The sequence below is a fragment of the Copadichromis virginalis genome, linkage group LG19, assembly GCF_057382275.1.
Source record: "Copadichromis virginalis isolate Kocher_CV1m ecotype Utaka linkage group LG19, C_Virginalis_male_GT1.1, whole genome shotgun sequence".
NCBI lineage: Eukaryota > Metazoa > Chordata > Actinopteri > Cichliformes > Cichlidae > Copadichromis > Copadichromis virginalis.
The window spans coordinates 22,030,579-22,046,493 of NC_140636.1; the positions used below are offsets into that span (position 1 = coordinate 22,030,579).

At 39.6% G+C, this 15,915-nt stretch overlaps 1 protein-coding gene and 1 long non-coding RNA gene across 3 annotated transcripts in view; one reads left to right on the forward strand and one right to left on the reverse strand.

Annotated features, from left to right (window-relative positions):
• The window catches only part of pacs2 (phosphofurin acidic cluster sorting protein 2), a 63,476-nt gene extending 47,905 nt beyond the window's left edge, over positions 1–15,571 (forward strand). Inside the window, exons 17-25 of one of the 2 annotated variants that reach the window (XM_085440679.1) lie at positions 1,428–1,538; positions 2,395–2,503; positions 3,129–3,161; positions 6,386–6,428; positions 7,679–7,721; positions 8,208–8,343; positions 9,023–9,243; positions 10,101–10,214; positions 11,361–15,571. In XM_085440679.1, coding sequence (XP_085296805.1) covers positions 1,428–1,538; positions 2,395–2,503; positions 3,129–3,161; positions 6,386–6,428; positions 7,679–7,721; positions 8,208–8,343; positions 9,023–9,243; positions 10,101–10,214; positions 11,361–11,479 — 929 coding nt within the window. In that variant the 3' untranslated portion in view covers positions 11,480–15,571. The remainder of the gene's footprint in view (positions 1–1,427; positions 1,539–2,394; positions 2,504–3,128; positions 3,162–6,385; positions 6,429–7,678; positions 7,722–8,207; positions 8,344–9,022; positions 9,244–10,100; positions 10,215–11,360) is intronic. The other variant, XM_085440680.1, reaches the window with a different exon arrangement.
• Positions 5,829–7,415, reverse strand: LOC146686026 (uncharacterized). Its single transcript, XR_014916645.1, has 2 exons — positions 7,085–7,415; positions 5,829–6,110 (listed from the first exon to the last, which is right to left on the reverse strand). It is a non-coding gene; the product is annotated as an uncharacterized LOC146686026 (long non-coding RNA).
• Positions 15,572–15,915: the final 344 nt, after the last annotated feature.

Consider the following 15,915-nt stretch of genomic DNA (forward strand, 5'->3'; position numbering starts at 1 on the left):
CACATTACACCGACAGGAACTGCGAGGCTATACTGTGAAGCTCCCGGCACACAGTTTTTGTGCTGATGTTAATGCCAGAGCTGCTTTAGAGCTCTGCAGTTAGAGATTCAGCAGAGCTTGGGCGACGTTTACACACTCTACACCTCAGCACTCTGCAGTTGAGCTGAGCTGCTGTGGTTCCTAAATGCTTCCACTTTTCTTCAAGAGGAGGCGCAGCTTCCCTCGAAGGGCTATACTAAAACGTTGATGTTTTATGTTTTTATAACAACATGCTGACCTATGTGCTAGAAGCATTACATACTAAAATGATGTAATTTATTATCTTCATATCCATATGATTGGAGCAGAATCGGCTGAAATCTTTGCCTTCTATAAGCTGTAAACACTTTTTAAAGATATATTCATTTGTGACTGCAAACTGAAACTACTGCTACTTACTTGGAAAAAATTACTTTATATGATTTCTCACATAAGTTATTTTATTGGGTTTTGCTTTCCAGACCCATTTTCTGTCAGTCAGTCAGAATCAGCTGTGAAGCTGCTAAACAGGAAGTCATACAAGGCTCCTTTCTCAGTTCTCAGTTTGTGCCTTCTCGATTCCTTTCCTCACATCTTAGTCCCTTCAACCAGGGAAGAAAGAAGGAGAGAGGAGCTGAGGCGACACACATTTATCAAAATCCTTAGACATCCTTGCTTCAAAGTCTGCTGTATCCCTGATATAACTGTGTTTGTGACTTTTTTATTTTTAAGGCTACTTCTAATAAAAATCAAATAGTTGACCAATTTATAAATAACTCAAACACTTTATGAATAGACATAAATTATTCTGCTCCTTCCCTGGTTTATATATCCCAGCTGTGTGCAACTCTGTTATACGCTGCAAAAATACTTCTGCAGAGGATGTAAGTGTGCATCCTCAATTATATCTCCTCAGGCAAGCCTCCTCTGTCCTCCGACCTCTGACCTCCAGATAGATGTTGGGATCCAGTAACGTCTCTTAGCATGGCATACAGAGGCACAGGCAGGAGGACTGAGGACAGAGGAGACAAGGAGGCACAAATGACAGAAATGAGAAAGCGACGTGCACTCAGGGCCTCACTGTAAGGAAGCAAAAGCAACTTTGTGGGATTTGACCACTAAAGCTAAAAACTTTCATGAGCCGTCTGGATATTTCAAATTTTCTGTTTGTTTTTTTTCATATTCGCACATTTGTGAAAAGCAGACCAGCAGCTTTTTCAGAGGTCTTGTGCTCTACTAATTTTTCAATATTTAAAAGTGCTGTATTTGTGTAAATTGCAGTGCTGCTTGTTAATATTAGTTTTAACCTTGTTGTAGTGGAAACGCGGTGGTGATATTGATGTCAAACTGCAGCAGCTCTGCACTGTTTTTTTTAAATCATGACTCTCTCTCTTTTCCATTGGCTTTAGGTGCACATCCAGTCTCCAAGTATCTCGGCACTATTGACTATCGATACAACAGTTTGTTCCAAGATGCTGCCTGGAGGGACCTGTTTCACAAATCAGAGGCTCCAGTTGTTGGTGGGCTGTCACGCTTTTCTTTGAACAACATAACACTCATTTGTTCAAAGTTTAAAGAGCTCTTAAAGAGCCACTGAAATTATTTTAACCAGAAACATAATTATGATGTTACATGCTCACTAGCCACTTTATTAGGTACACCTATTTGCTTGTTAACACAAATATCTAATAAGGCATTAACCTGCTGAAGCTCAAAATTTAAACTCAAAATGAGGGAGAAAGGGGATTTAAGGGACTTTGAATGTGTCATGGTCGATGATGCCATCTACTTCCCATGCAACCATCTCTAGGGTTTTACAGAGAATGGTCAGGGAAAAGAAAAAACAACATCCAGTGAGTGGCAGATTTTCTTTGAGCTGCCTGGACAGTAACACTGAAGAGCATCTCTAAATGCACAACACGCCAGACACTGAAGAAGAGCACACCAGATGCTTCTCCTGTCAACTCAGAACATTAAACCGAGGCTACAGTTTGCACCAAAGTTGGACAACAGACGAATGCTGCGTGTCTGGTGGTCTCAATTTAAGCTCCTACGTTCGCTCAGATCATCTCAAAGGAGTTTATTGAACATGACAGAAAGTTTTCTATAGTCAAATGGCTTCCACAGTCACTGGATCATAGTCCAGTGAAGCACCTGTGAGATGTGGGGGAACTGGACTTTCTCATCAGGGGTGTGTAGCCCACATATCAAAATCTCCAGCACCTTGTCGAATCTATAACAAGTATTATGGTAATTCTGAAGGCAACAGTTGACCCATACCGGTACCAGTAAAGTATACCTAATAAAATGGCTGGTGAATGAATACTGTATGTTGCTGACTCTGTAATCAGGTACTAATCACCGTCTCCTTTACAGTCCAGGAGAACCCAGATGTAGTTTCCAGGGTAACACAGTATATGGTGGGAGCTAACGGAGCTCACCAGCTCCCTATCGCAGAGGCCATGCTCACCTACAAGCAGAAGAGGTACGTGCTTTTTTTCTCAGGATTTCACCCTCATTTAATGACAAAATAAAGTTACAATCTAGTTGTTATCAGAGATGCATGGAAGCCTTTGTTTTAGGCGTTACAGTCAAAAAATCGGAGTCTATGTTTGCTCTAACATATGCTTCTAATGCAGAGCTTTCAGTATTTTTAAACGGGGTTTCAAATGTTTATTTAAAGAGAAATCCACAGTGATAAGTTACTAGAATCTCCCTGAACATTACAAATTGAATTAAAAATACCTGCACTGCATATATTATTACGTATATGCTGTAAGTATGCTTCTGTGGTGCAAGTTACTCACACGCACAAGAAGGTTTTAAAGCAAACATTAACTACGGAGAGTAGATTATTAGACATTTGCTAGTAGTAAACAGCCAGCTTAGCTCAGGCGAAGATTAAAGGCCACAGAAATGAGGTGCACCTTCTGGTTTCCATTCAGCCCCTTTTTGAAAGAAATACTGAGTGAATAGTTTCACTAATGTTGCAGGGTTTGTCTGTTTGTGTGGGGGTGGGTAGTGTGTCTTCTAAGCATCACTGTGTTTCCATCACTGTGTGAGTGAATAACATGATTTATCTTTGTGTTGTATGTTTTCTTTCTTTGAAGGAAAAAGAGCTTTCATTTTGATTTTGCAGTAAGGTATTGTGAACGATAGTCTGTTTCTCATGTAGCCTGGTGATTCATGCGCTTTCTCTGTGGTTCACGCATTTCTCCTTGAACCCTCTCATTGTTTTTTGGATCTTGTCGCTTTAACAGCTGGCTAAATTATCAAAAGTTTCAATGTAAGCTTTCCAGAGTAAAGCTGCAACGACACAGAAGCAGTATGAGATGTTTGAAGCTGCACCAGATGAAGTTTTGATTTTGACGTTTTTATGAAATCAGCCAGTGGGATGCAAAGGAGCTTTATACACTGATTACATTTCTCAGCATATAAAGATATTTAAAAATAAATAAAATAACCACATTAGTTAGGATGTTGTGTAAAATATATATGTAACAGGAGCACGGTGACCACTGTGTGTGTTTTCTATAAGTTTCAAAGTTAAATGTTTCCCCATTTCTCAGTTCAGATCCTCCTTTGTTGCAATTCTCCCTTCTGGCAGCATAGGTTGTTCAAAAACATGTGTATCTCATTCAGCATTGGAGCTTCCACACATGTGCATATTTCCCTATGTCTGGTGCACTAATGTGATAGCATCTCTACTAATATGCATGCTCTCGTTTGAGCTCTGAACTCGTACAAAGCCAGATGGGTCCCCCTCTTGTTTGGTCCAGAGGACGTCAATTTAAAAAAAGGAATTCAAGTTTTGATTGGTCAGGCCAAAAGACTTTCTGGTACATATATCAAATGAGCACTGCCTCATGTATTTTATTAACATGTAGAGGTTTAACGGTTCTTCAGAACTGCTTTTCACACCATGTGGTTATTTCCACTGCTGTGCATGTTTGTTTTTAATGCAGTGCCATCTGAAGATAATTTTTTTAGCCTTGCATCTTGATATTTCCCCTGATTCTTGGAATCAGATGTTTAAAAACCCTAAATTCTTTAATTAATTGACCAACTTTAGTGGTAGATGTTGGAATAGCTGTTTACTTTCTCATTCTTTAGTTGCCCACTGTTTTTGCAAACAAGGCTGTTGTGGTAGAGAGAGTAATAGCTTCGTAGTGCAGTGTTTAACACAACAGTCAAAAGTCATTTTGTAGTAATAGAGAGGGGACGATTTATATATCATTTCTATCTGCTCATAAAGAAACAACTATTGGGTGATTAGTAAACTGAGCTGAGCGCATCTCTGTGCTAAATGTGCTAAAAGCTAACGAAAACTGTTTTAAATGGATGTTACAGCAGTAATAACCCTGCACATAAATCTCTGTCAAACCAGGAATTGGCATGGTTTGGTATGGATTTAATAACCATGATTTAATATTTTAATTAGTGAACTTTTAATGTGCAGGAAGTAGATTCGGTTCCTTTTGATTGGACCAATGTTTTAATAATTAAATTTTATCAGCATCCACTGAAGAGCTTTTAGTGCTGCATGTATGCAGGCGTTTGCTGAAACAGAACAATTCATTCTCAGCGCTGAGCCGCCGTAATTTTCAAGGAACAATTGTGCTGTTAAAGTGGCAGGTGAACATTTACAATCAGCCTCTTTTGTTTCTCCCTCCCTGCTGTTTCATGCTTCCCGGCCAATCATGTCTGTCTGTTATTTATCTACTAAGATGTATGAGATGTGGATACTGTCAGTAAAAATAGGGTGTTATGTTGATGCACTCTTCTTTTATTTAATTATGAGCTGCAACCACCAACAACATTGTTTGGTTGAATCCAGTTTAATATCGGACAAACATATTTATACATGTACACACAAATTACACATACAAGTCTGTAGGGCTTTAATAGCTAAACAGGCATTTTATTGTATGAATATTATTTATTTCTAAATTATTTTAATAGGCTGTGTCTTGGAGAGGCTCAGGTGATTTGATTATTTTTATTTTATTTAATGGAATAGCTCAATAAGCACAACTATATATCCATTTATTTTGGAGAGCATCACTCTTTCTATGCGCTTGTCTGTAGGTAAATATCCATGCACAAATTTGAGGTAAATCTTTAGACGATCCTGCTGGATGTTCAATAAATAATTTTAATAACTTACTGGAAATTGTGCAAATTTGTTTCAGTGAGAATTATTAAGAAAATATTTGGAGATTATTGAGATCATTGAGAAGTGCCACTCTTGGACGTGGAAAAAGCTTATTTTAATTAGAGGAGTATAAATGCTTCTATAAAGTGCATGTTCATAATTCAGCTGTCTTCAACTGTTTACATGGGTTGATGTGCATGTGCATCTTTCAGATATCAAACATTAAATTTAATGAATGGATGAAGTGGCTCAAACAATACTCACGTACTCTGTCGTGGTCCATACCAGGCAGACATCAGGCTCTCTCTCTCTCCGGCTGCTTTGAAGTGATTACAGCAGAGATGTGTTTGTGTTGGAAAAACAAACTGTTACCTACTGTAGGCTGTCTCTCTCTCTCTCCCCCTCCTCTTTAGTCTCTCTGTTTCTTCCCTGGGGGGGCGATGGCAGGTTTCTTCAAGGCAAGAGCAACGACCTTTCGTGTCGCTGAACATCTTTACATTCAGAACACGTAGACCTACAGAACAGTAGAACTTTATTCCGGCTATTTTTCTGGGTATTTCCGGGAAAATAGTTCACACAGTAGAAGGCTTGTTAAATGTTGTAATGCACTACCTCTGACAGGTAGTGCATGGAGCCAAAAGGTTTTGGACTTAGGTTGGTGCTCTTCCTTTTCATCGACTCCTTTATGACTCTAGTTGACTTGTTCCCCTGATGGACTTGCTGCCTTGCTGAACGCCCTCATGACTCTGTTTGGGTCGATCCAGTCTGGTGCTGCAGTGATTTGATGGCTTTGCTCGAGGCCCCAAATCGGCCAAAAGCTTGCATGTTTTGCTCTCTGCTTCTCCAACTCCAATCAGAGGCCTGCCGTCAGGAAGTGAACCCGTTTTAGTGGAGGTTAAATCCAAGCAGCATGTGCAGCTGAGCTTTGCATAGTCCCCTATGCAAGAGAGGACTCAGTTATTTCCAGATGTAAAACAATGGAAATCAGCATCACCCAAAGTCATTATGCACAAGCTACTAATGACTAGATTTCAATGTTACTAACTTTAGATTTACATTTCTTCAAATTATAATCTTAATTTCTTTTAGTACTCTTTGTAGCCAAGTTTAGGAAATGCTTGTAGCATGTATTCCCTTTAGAGCTGGCTACTTTATTTCGATCAAACTCTAATTTCTCTCCTTGTGCCTTCTTGTTACCTGCACTCGTTACAGCCCAGATGAGGATTCATGTCAGAAATTCATTCCTTTTATCGGGGTAAGTATTATCTCTCTCTCTGCCTAAATACACTGATCAGGCATAGCATTATGACCACTGACAGGTGACGTTTACCTCTTTATCGTGACACACGTTAGTCAGTGGGATATATCAGGGAGCGTGTGAACATGTTGTCCTAAAAGTTGATGTGTTAGAAGCAGGAAAGGGCTTGAGGATTTGTGCGAGTTTGACAAAAGGTCAAATTGTGAAAGCTTAGACGACTGGGTCTCCAAAACTACAGCTCTTGTGGGGTTTTCTTGGTCTGCAGTGGTCAGTGTCTATCAAAAGCAATCCAAAGAAGGAACAGTGGTGAACCAGCAACAGGGTCATGGGTGGCCAAGGCTCACTGATGCACATGGGGAGTGAAGGCTGGCCCGTGTGGTCCAACAGACCGCAAATGAGCTACTGTTGTGGAAAAACTTGATGCTGGTTCTGATTGAAAGGTGTCAAAGATTACACAGTGCATCGTATTTTTGTTATGCGTGAGGCTGCATAGCTTCTGACCAGTCAGGGTGTCCTTGCTGACCCCGTCTACCGGTGAAAGCACCAACAATGGCCAAGTGAATAACAAAAGATGATCACGGAGCAATGGAGGAAGGTCTGGTCTAATGAATCACAGTTTCTCTTGCATCACCGGGTGTGTATGCATCGCTTACCTGGGGAACATCTTTCTGTGAATAGAAGGTAACCAGGCGAAGGCAATGCAATGCTTTGGGCAATGTTTTGCTGGGAAACCTTGGCTTCTCTCATTCATGTGCATGTTACTTGGACAGGTACCACACCTAGCATTGCTGCAGAGGATGCACTCTCTTTCATGGAAATTGCATTCCCATCCTCTTTCAGCAGGATAATGTGCCCTGCCACAGAGAAAAAATTTGATCAGGGATGATTTGAGGAGCACAGAAGCGAGTTTAAGGTGTTGACTTGACGTCCAGATTCCCCAGATGTCAATCCAAGTGAGCATCTGTGTGATGTGCAGGACAAATAAGTGTAGGTGTGAGGGATCTGTTGCTAACATCTAGGTGACAGATACCACAGCATGCCTCCAGGGGTCTACTGGAGTCCATGCCTCGAGTACTCAGGGCTGTTGTAGCAGTAAATGAGTGACCAGCACAATTTTAACCAGGCAGTCACAGTGTTATGTCTGATTGATGCAAATGCTGCACTTTTCAGTTTATCTGTGGGTTTTTGTGGCACTTTGAAGTGGTGCTTAAAGTGATAAACCTTTGCTTTTCCATTCTGTTCTTCAGATGGTGAAAGTTGGCATTGTGGAGCAAACAGCTGCAACATCAGGTACACCACTGTTTGGCCACTTTGTGGTTGTTGAATATTAAAAGAGATGTTTTGTCATAGGCTGCATGTTAAACCTTTATATAAGACTTCATTAGACAGCTTTACTGAATGAAGTGAGCAGCATTGCCATATCTACATTCCTGTTGATCCTTATGAGCTTATTAGATGTAAATATATTCTCAAGGCATTAATAATCAATTCCAGAAGGACTTGTTGATTTATACTGTAGCAATTAATCCTGTGAGCCTGATGTTATATCATCTTTGTTATGCTGAGACTTTGAATAAATAAAAAGCTTCATGTTAGTGTTGCAAGTCAACAAGAAGACATTTTTGTGTTTAAAGTCATTTAAATGGAGAGATGGCTAGTTTACTGATTGTAGGTATGATGCAATCTAACAATATTTCAAAAGAAATTGCAAGAAATTGTTATTCCTGATGCTGCTTGCCTCCTTTCACAGCTCTTTTTTGCTTTTTCCTTTCTCAGGAGACTCTGATGATGCAGCGCCTCTGGGCTCCTCGCTGCTCTCCTCCACCCCTCCACAGGTATCACCCGCTTTCAAAGAGGCATCGCCCACGCCGCCCTCGTCTCCCTCTGTCAACACCAGCTTTTGTGCTTACAGGTAAGATGTGCTGCCTGCTGGAGGGAAATTACATCAAGTTCTTTTTTACTAATGTCCTGGTAAATCAAAGCAACGTCTCTGCACAAAGTTTAAAATTAAATGTTTGAGCCAGAAGATATTTCATCTTCTGAGACTCTATACAAAGTCTAAGAGCAAAACTGGCACATTGCAAGAAGCTTTATGCAACGCAGTCTCTTTGAGGGGTCCCAGCTTTCAGATTCAAAGCTACTGATGCAAATTCTTTACAAAAATCTGTAACGTTTTACGACTTGTACGTGTATTCCACAGCTGTATATTTGTCTTTCATTTGTTTCATTTAAGCACATCTTTCCTTTAAAGTCTGAAGTTTCACATATCAGGATATAAAAATCTGGTTTTTTGCAGCTTCTAAAATGTAGAAATATTTGAGTGTGTCATTGTTTATTTAACAAAGAATCAAAAGAGAGAAGCAGTGTGAATAAACTAGAGAGATTAATTATTTTAAAAATGAATACCATGTTCGTGTACTTATATAGTGCTGTATTTATGTACATTTTCCTAAAGACAATGACTGCGTGAATTCCTTCTATACGATACTGCTCAATTCTCTATATTATCTCATATTGTTTTTATGTAATTTATGCAATAAAGTTTAAAATTAAAGCCTTTTCACAGTATCAACATTGCTGTTTTCCTGCAGCTCTGGTGGTCAGGTGGAGCTCATGGGGCTTCAGGTGGACTACTGGGTGGCTCCGACAGAAAGGAAGAAAGATGTGGAGAAGCGAGACTCCTCCTCCAAAAACACTCTCAAGTGCAATTTCCGCTCGCTGCAGGTCAGCCGGCTGCCACTGGGGGGCGCAGAGCCAAGCTCCCAGCCCACCATGTCTATGACTGTGGTGACCAAGGAGAAGAATAAGAAGGGTATGTTGTATGACTGTGTTGTCACGGTGCGCTGAGGCAGTCGTGGGAAGCCCAAAGGTAGGGGTGTCAAACTAATTTTGCATCGTGGGCTGCAAACAGCCCACTTTGATCTTACAGTAAGGGGGCCGGTCCTGTGAAACTCCGCCTTTCTGTCAGTATAAAGAAGTTTAACTACATAATATCTTAGTATAAAAAAAGCACAATTTCAAACATAAATCTCGGGTTTTCTACATGAAAAAGCTGCTGTGGCAAAGAAAGAGATCTGTGAGCATGACTCCTCGGGCTTAAACTGAGAAATAAATGTGCAAAATCACAGAAAATAGTAGCTCGTTGTTCAGACCGCCTTGTAACTATAAAACAGAAATATTTTGTTAATTCACAGAAAATCATAGTCATATTCTTTTTTGTAGTCCCTTTGTATGAAAATGAATTTCTGTAGTTGATAGAACACATTTTTTGTTTTGTTTTTTACTATAATTTAATTGTTTATCTATTGATTAATTACTTTGGTGTAATATGAAAAGCCATGGGAGAGGTCTTAATCAGGTTGAAAATACATTTAAAAGTCCAAAATGTATGCCCTTCTTCACTCATTCCAGAGCCATCTAGTGGCCCGAATTAGAGGCTTCACTGGGCCAATTCTGGCCCCCGGGCCTCATGTTTGACACCCCTACCCTAAGGGTAGACTTTGGTTGTGAATGAACCCTGAAAAAGTCAATAAACTCTATAGTAGTCATTAAGAAAACAGTGTAAAATGATTAAATCCAGTCTTGCAAAAATGTTTTCACATACGACTCCTGAGAGACCAGAAAGATTCTGAGATCACAGTGTGCATCTCTGTTGTTCCCTTCTACCAGTCATGTTCCTGCCAAAAAAGAGCAAAGACAAGGAGGTGGAGTCAAAGAGTCAAGTGATTGAGGGCATCAGCCGCCTCATCTGCACTGCCAAGCACCAGCAGACCATGCTGAGAGGTAATTTTCTGCACAGACCTCCTGCTCGGTTTACTCTTCTTGCTCAGCGGCCCAGACATCCTCAGACAGACCACAGCTGCTTCTATTTTGACTGATTACTCACATTTTAAAAAGATCAGATCAGGAGTTGTTCCTCGCCGACCACTTCGTACTAATCAATATCTAATCAGTCAATCACATGGTGGCATTTAGGCATGTAGACATGTTCAAGATGACAAGATGGCATGGTTGTCGGTGCTGGACAAGCTGGTCTGAGTATTCCACAAGCTGCCGATCTACTGATCCGCATAGAAACAGCTGCGTTTTCAAAGATGCCCGTGTAGGTGTGGACTTAGCGTAAAAGAGTTAGTAGTGTATTACTACCTGATTGAATTTTTGAGGTGTGAAATAAACCGCAATGGAGTTTTACAACAAAATATGGGTGTGTGTGGCTGGAGGATGTTTGTGTGCGGGGGGGGTGTCCCCAACTCTGGGAACCTAATCAATGCAAAAATCTATCTGGTCTATTGTGGAACTACTTTATTAACTTCTGTTGTAGCTCCAATAAGCAACTTTGCAAAGTTTAAAGTTTAAAATTTGCATGAGCCGTGGAACTGAGACCAATAACCACTTTCATACTGAGAGCACTTTTTGTTCCGTGTACTGCGGTGTGGCAGTTTGGCAGTTAATATGTACATTTGAAAGCAGTAACACCTGTTACATCATGAAGAGGACCGTGTGAATTTCAGCGAAAAGCAATGTTTATTTTTATGGGAGGGGGCGTTCATATCTGGTGATTCAGATCTTAAGACAAGAGGAATACTTGTTCAGCATTTATTCCCAAACTTTAGCGTCACTCATATCAACAGGAAATGAATCCATAAAAATTGTGAGCTATTTGAAGAGTAGTACTGGATAATGCAAAATAATGCATGCCTTGCACATAGCTAGAAGGAGTATTTGTTATTCAAGGACCCTCGTTAAGAGTTTAAAAAAAGCCATTTCATAATGAACTCCAAAGAAGACCACGACCATGTGCTTTTACACATTCACTCAGCTGCTAACTCAAAACCCTAAAGTGCCATGAATGGGTGAAGTGTGTCACCTCTTGCTAGATTTGCAGGTAGAAATACTTCGGCGTGTAACCGTTTGTCTCTTCCTCCGCAGTGCTGATCGACGGCGTCGAGTGGAACGATGTCAAGTTTTTCCAGCTGGCTGCTCAGTGGTCCTCACACGTCAAACATTTCCCCATTGGGATCTTTGGACACACGAAAGGCCCTTATTAGCAGCACCTAAGAGACTGAAACATGGAGGACAGCAAACCCACCCTCCCTGCCTCCCTCCCTCGTGCCAAGAGCTCTTAACCCCCTTCCTCCTACCTTCGCCTGCACAGTTCCTCCTATTCTGCTGTCTTAATTTAAACTCCTGCTTTCCACACTTGCATTGTCCCCGTTATTTAATCTTTTGCGTGTTTTTTGTTTTGTTTTGTTTTGTTTTTTAATTTTCTATTTATGTAAACACATCTCAAGGCAGAGCTGCTATGAGAATATTTCTTTACTTGGCTTTTTAAAACAAAAATCCTGCTGACGTTTTATAGACTTTTGAGGAAAAAACATTAATTGAATAACAACTAGAAATGACTTCTAACCTTTAACATAATGAGTGCCCTGGTTTCACTTGGCCATCAGTTTTTTCGTTGTTGTTTTTTTCCTTTTCAAATTCGATGAGGATGGTTTTAAACACTTGGCCAGCACAATTAATCACAGCTATATTATAAAATAGAGCCATCTGCCTCATAATAAAGGTCATATTTTCTAATTACAGAGAAGAAATTTTGGATTTGCAGCCACAGAGACTGTTGGCAGTTCATTGTCTTAAGCCAGAGGGAGAAAGGATAAACGGCCTCCGTGAAGAAGTGTAATGTGCAATAGACGAAATATTGTGTGAATGCGATTCTGCTAGAAGATTTCACACTGCTCTTAGTGGTGATTTTCACTCTTTGCATCCCTTCTCTTCTTTACTTTACCCTCCTGATAAACTAGTTCAAGGTTTGAAGAGAAGCTTTTTATATTAGAATTACGAGCGCAGTTAACCACAAACTTACAGGAAAAACTTCGGGAAATGCTATCTTGTTGAGAATTGAATGAGAAGATTAATACCTCTCTTATTTTTTATGGTAAATTTGAAGCTATAGTTGTTTACAGTAGAGTAAATAGGTACCCTTGTTCTTTTGAAAGGTAAAAGAATAACTACTTACCAGCACTTCTGAACCTCACTTAATTAAAACCTTATATCTTGTATGTTTAACCCCTATAGAAACTGAGCCAACCTAACCGTTTCTATGTTTAGTAGAGTAAGAATGGGGCATTGTGGTTTTATGGCTGGCACATAATGCACCCTCCCTCCAACACACACAAAATAAATAAATCAGGTTTTATACATTCTATATAAAGCTAAGCTAATGGTTAATGACTGACCCGGCTCTAAACAAACGGAACAAAATCTTCTTACCAGCATCTCCAGATCTCACCGTCTATCAAACATCCACATAGAAAATGAGACAGGGTAGCTATTGCTCTGTTTGCAGCGCTGAGCTACGCTAATTGGCTGCTTACACATCTGGTATCAACTACAGTACTGTGCAAAGGTTTTGAGACACCTCTCATTTCTTTATACTTTGCAGGAAAATTAGAAATATGTGCAGTGAGTTATTGAAAAACGAAGCACAAAACAGAATATGCATCATTCTAATGAGCTTGAAAGTCAATATTTGGTATGACTATCTTTGTTCTTCAACACATCCTGAACTCTGTTAGGCAAGATTTCTTGTCATTTATTTAAGTAGTTTTCAGGAATAGTTCTCCACGACATTCATAGCTCTTCTCTAGATGTAGACATTGCTTTCCAGATGATATTGCACGGTGGATTAAAATCTGACTGTACTTTTTCTGTGTTCATAATTCCCTCCATTTTTCCATCAACAACTGGCTGAAATGCAGCCCCAAACCATGACAGAGCCTCCACTATGTTTTACAGATGGCTGTAGACACTCACAGTTGTACCTCTTTGCTCTCTCTTTGTACATATTTGAGAGTATTTATTACTCCATATGACCTGTTGCCACAGATTTTTTGTGTAGTTCTTGTGTAATTTGACTTACTTCAGCCTTTTCTCCCTGTTTCCCTTCTTTATAAATCACTTCGTGACAACCACCGTTCCAACATTTCTGATGATAAGCAAACAGCAGATGGATAAACTCACTTTTTATAGATTCAGCTAAAGAAAATTCGAAAAAAAATATGTGTTTATGACAGGCTGACAGTAACACAGGGCCTCAAAAAATTTAAAACTTCTTGTTTTTATGTTCTGACACAACACTGGTTCATCCCTTAAATTTTGATTTTATTTTTTTTCATGCTTGAATGATTCATAGTTCAGTTTTTGATACCACAAAAAAACGTTCCTCTGAAAATAATCAAGCGCAAGGGCTGAACTGAACAGGAGTTACAAACCACCCAATGTCCAAAGAAAAACTTTGAAAACCCTTCAGAAATTCTGGAGAACTATTTCTCAATACCACTTAAAAAACATTCCAAGAAAATCTGTCTCCTTGGAAGCAAAATATAAAGACACGAGGGGTAGTTCAAGACTTTTGCACAGTACTGTACTTGAGAAAGTTGGAGCCCAATGTCCACTGTGTTTCCTAAGAGTTATCTGAATGAATCAGACTCTGCACAAGTGTGGCACACATCAGCTCAGCCAAAATTAGGAAATGCCCCACTGATTATTGGAAAAAAATTGACCACTTCCTGTTTTGTTTTAGTTTTTTTTTTTTTTTTTTTTTTACTATAATAAAATCAATAAATAATCTATTGAAGCCATGGGAGAGGTCATTATCAGGACAAAAATACATATATGCCCTTTACATTTATACCCTTCTTCACTCATTCCAGAGCCATCCAGTGGCCCGAATTAGAGCCTTCGCTGGGCTGATTCTGGCCCCCGGGCCTCATGTTCGACACCCCTACCCTAAGGGTAGATTTTGGTTGTGAATGAACCCTGAAAAAGTCAATAAACTCTATAGTAGTCATTAAGAAAACAGTGTAAAAATGATTAAATCCAGTCTTGCAAAAATGTTTTCACACACGACTCCTTAATGAAACCAGTATCACTCTTTTAAATGTGACTCTTAATGAAGCCATGTATGACACAAGAATCCTACTTAAATTAAACAGAAGTCATCACAGTTCTTTGGTGTGTATGCAGCAGCCATAATCTGCAGGCAGGTCAAATACCAGTGCACAACGCTCATGATTAATCATATTTAGGCATGGTGCAGACTAATGTCACCTCATCTCAAAATGTGTGGTGCTGTGGCAGTGGTACTGATCTTCTCATTTAACTCGGCAAAGAAAGCAAAACAGCATATCTCTCGAAATGCCAAACTGTCCTTTAAGATCAGCATACAAGGTGAAACAAAAGCGGAGAGTGTATTACATTACATTCATGAATTCTTCCTCCTTGAGCCCCACACTCCTCCATACACTCCATATGTTCCGCTAAAAGCAAATGTTACTTTTGCCAAAGGAAACACTCAAGAACTGCAGCTCACTCATTACTTGTGTGGTATTATAGATGACTTCATAATGTAGAGGTGAATGTATTGACGGTACCTTAATGTAAAGCACTTTTAAATGTTTGTCCAGTATAGATTAGTATGTTACACCCTGGGAACCTGCAGGTACTGTTGGCTGTCTGCCGTTATGTCTGAGCAAAGTAAAACAAGCATCCGTGTCTCCTCAGTGCTGTAAAAGCAAAGTTCATGCTCGGCTTGAGGCCTCGTCAAACTATTTTAGATTTTAGTTACATGTTCTGTGAGGTAAGCCTAGAAAGTGTATGTGGATTACGTCTGTAGATTTTGCTCCATCTTTAATTCACTTTTAAGACTGAGTAGTATTTTGCTTAAATTTCTTTCAGTAGCAGTGTTATCATAACCTTTACCAGTTTCTTGATAAGTGCCTAAATTGCTTAATTTTGACAAATCAACTGAAGTAAATATCCCTCGCTGAAATGGTGCTGATTCGAGCCCGGACAACAACAAAATATCTCAGTACAGCACATTGATTTCGCAACACAAACACGTGCGGTGTGCATCGGTGGGAAGTAAAGTCACGCTTGACCAGCTGATTATCAGTAGTTTAAAGAACACTACGGTCCATTCATGGCGAGCATACATTTGTTGTTTCTCTGTTTAGAGAATATTTTAGATGTTTTTTTTCCATGTTGTCTCAGAAAAGGCTTGTTGAAAGTTCCCTAAAGACTACCACTGTAATCCCAACAACTGGGAGTAATAAAACTACTATACACACTAAAATGTAGTTTTCATGTGTGGGTTACTTGACTTGGTTGGTGCTCCAGAACTGATACATTTAAAATAAGAATATGTGATTACAAACTTTATATATCTCGTTCGCCCTACTTCTTAATAGGACCTATAAAAGGCTGCGACTGTATATATAAATGTCCATGTGATAAAGCTTACGTGGACTTTTTGCACCATCTTGTGGTACAAACTGGTTTTAAACAAAAGTACCGTCCACCCCTAGTTCAACTTTCCTCGATATCTTCAACACAATACGCAGGGTTTTTTTTTTTCAGATTTAGCATTGCATTCACAATAACTAGCTAATCATAATACATTTGATTTCTAGGTGCTGTTCAT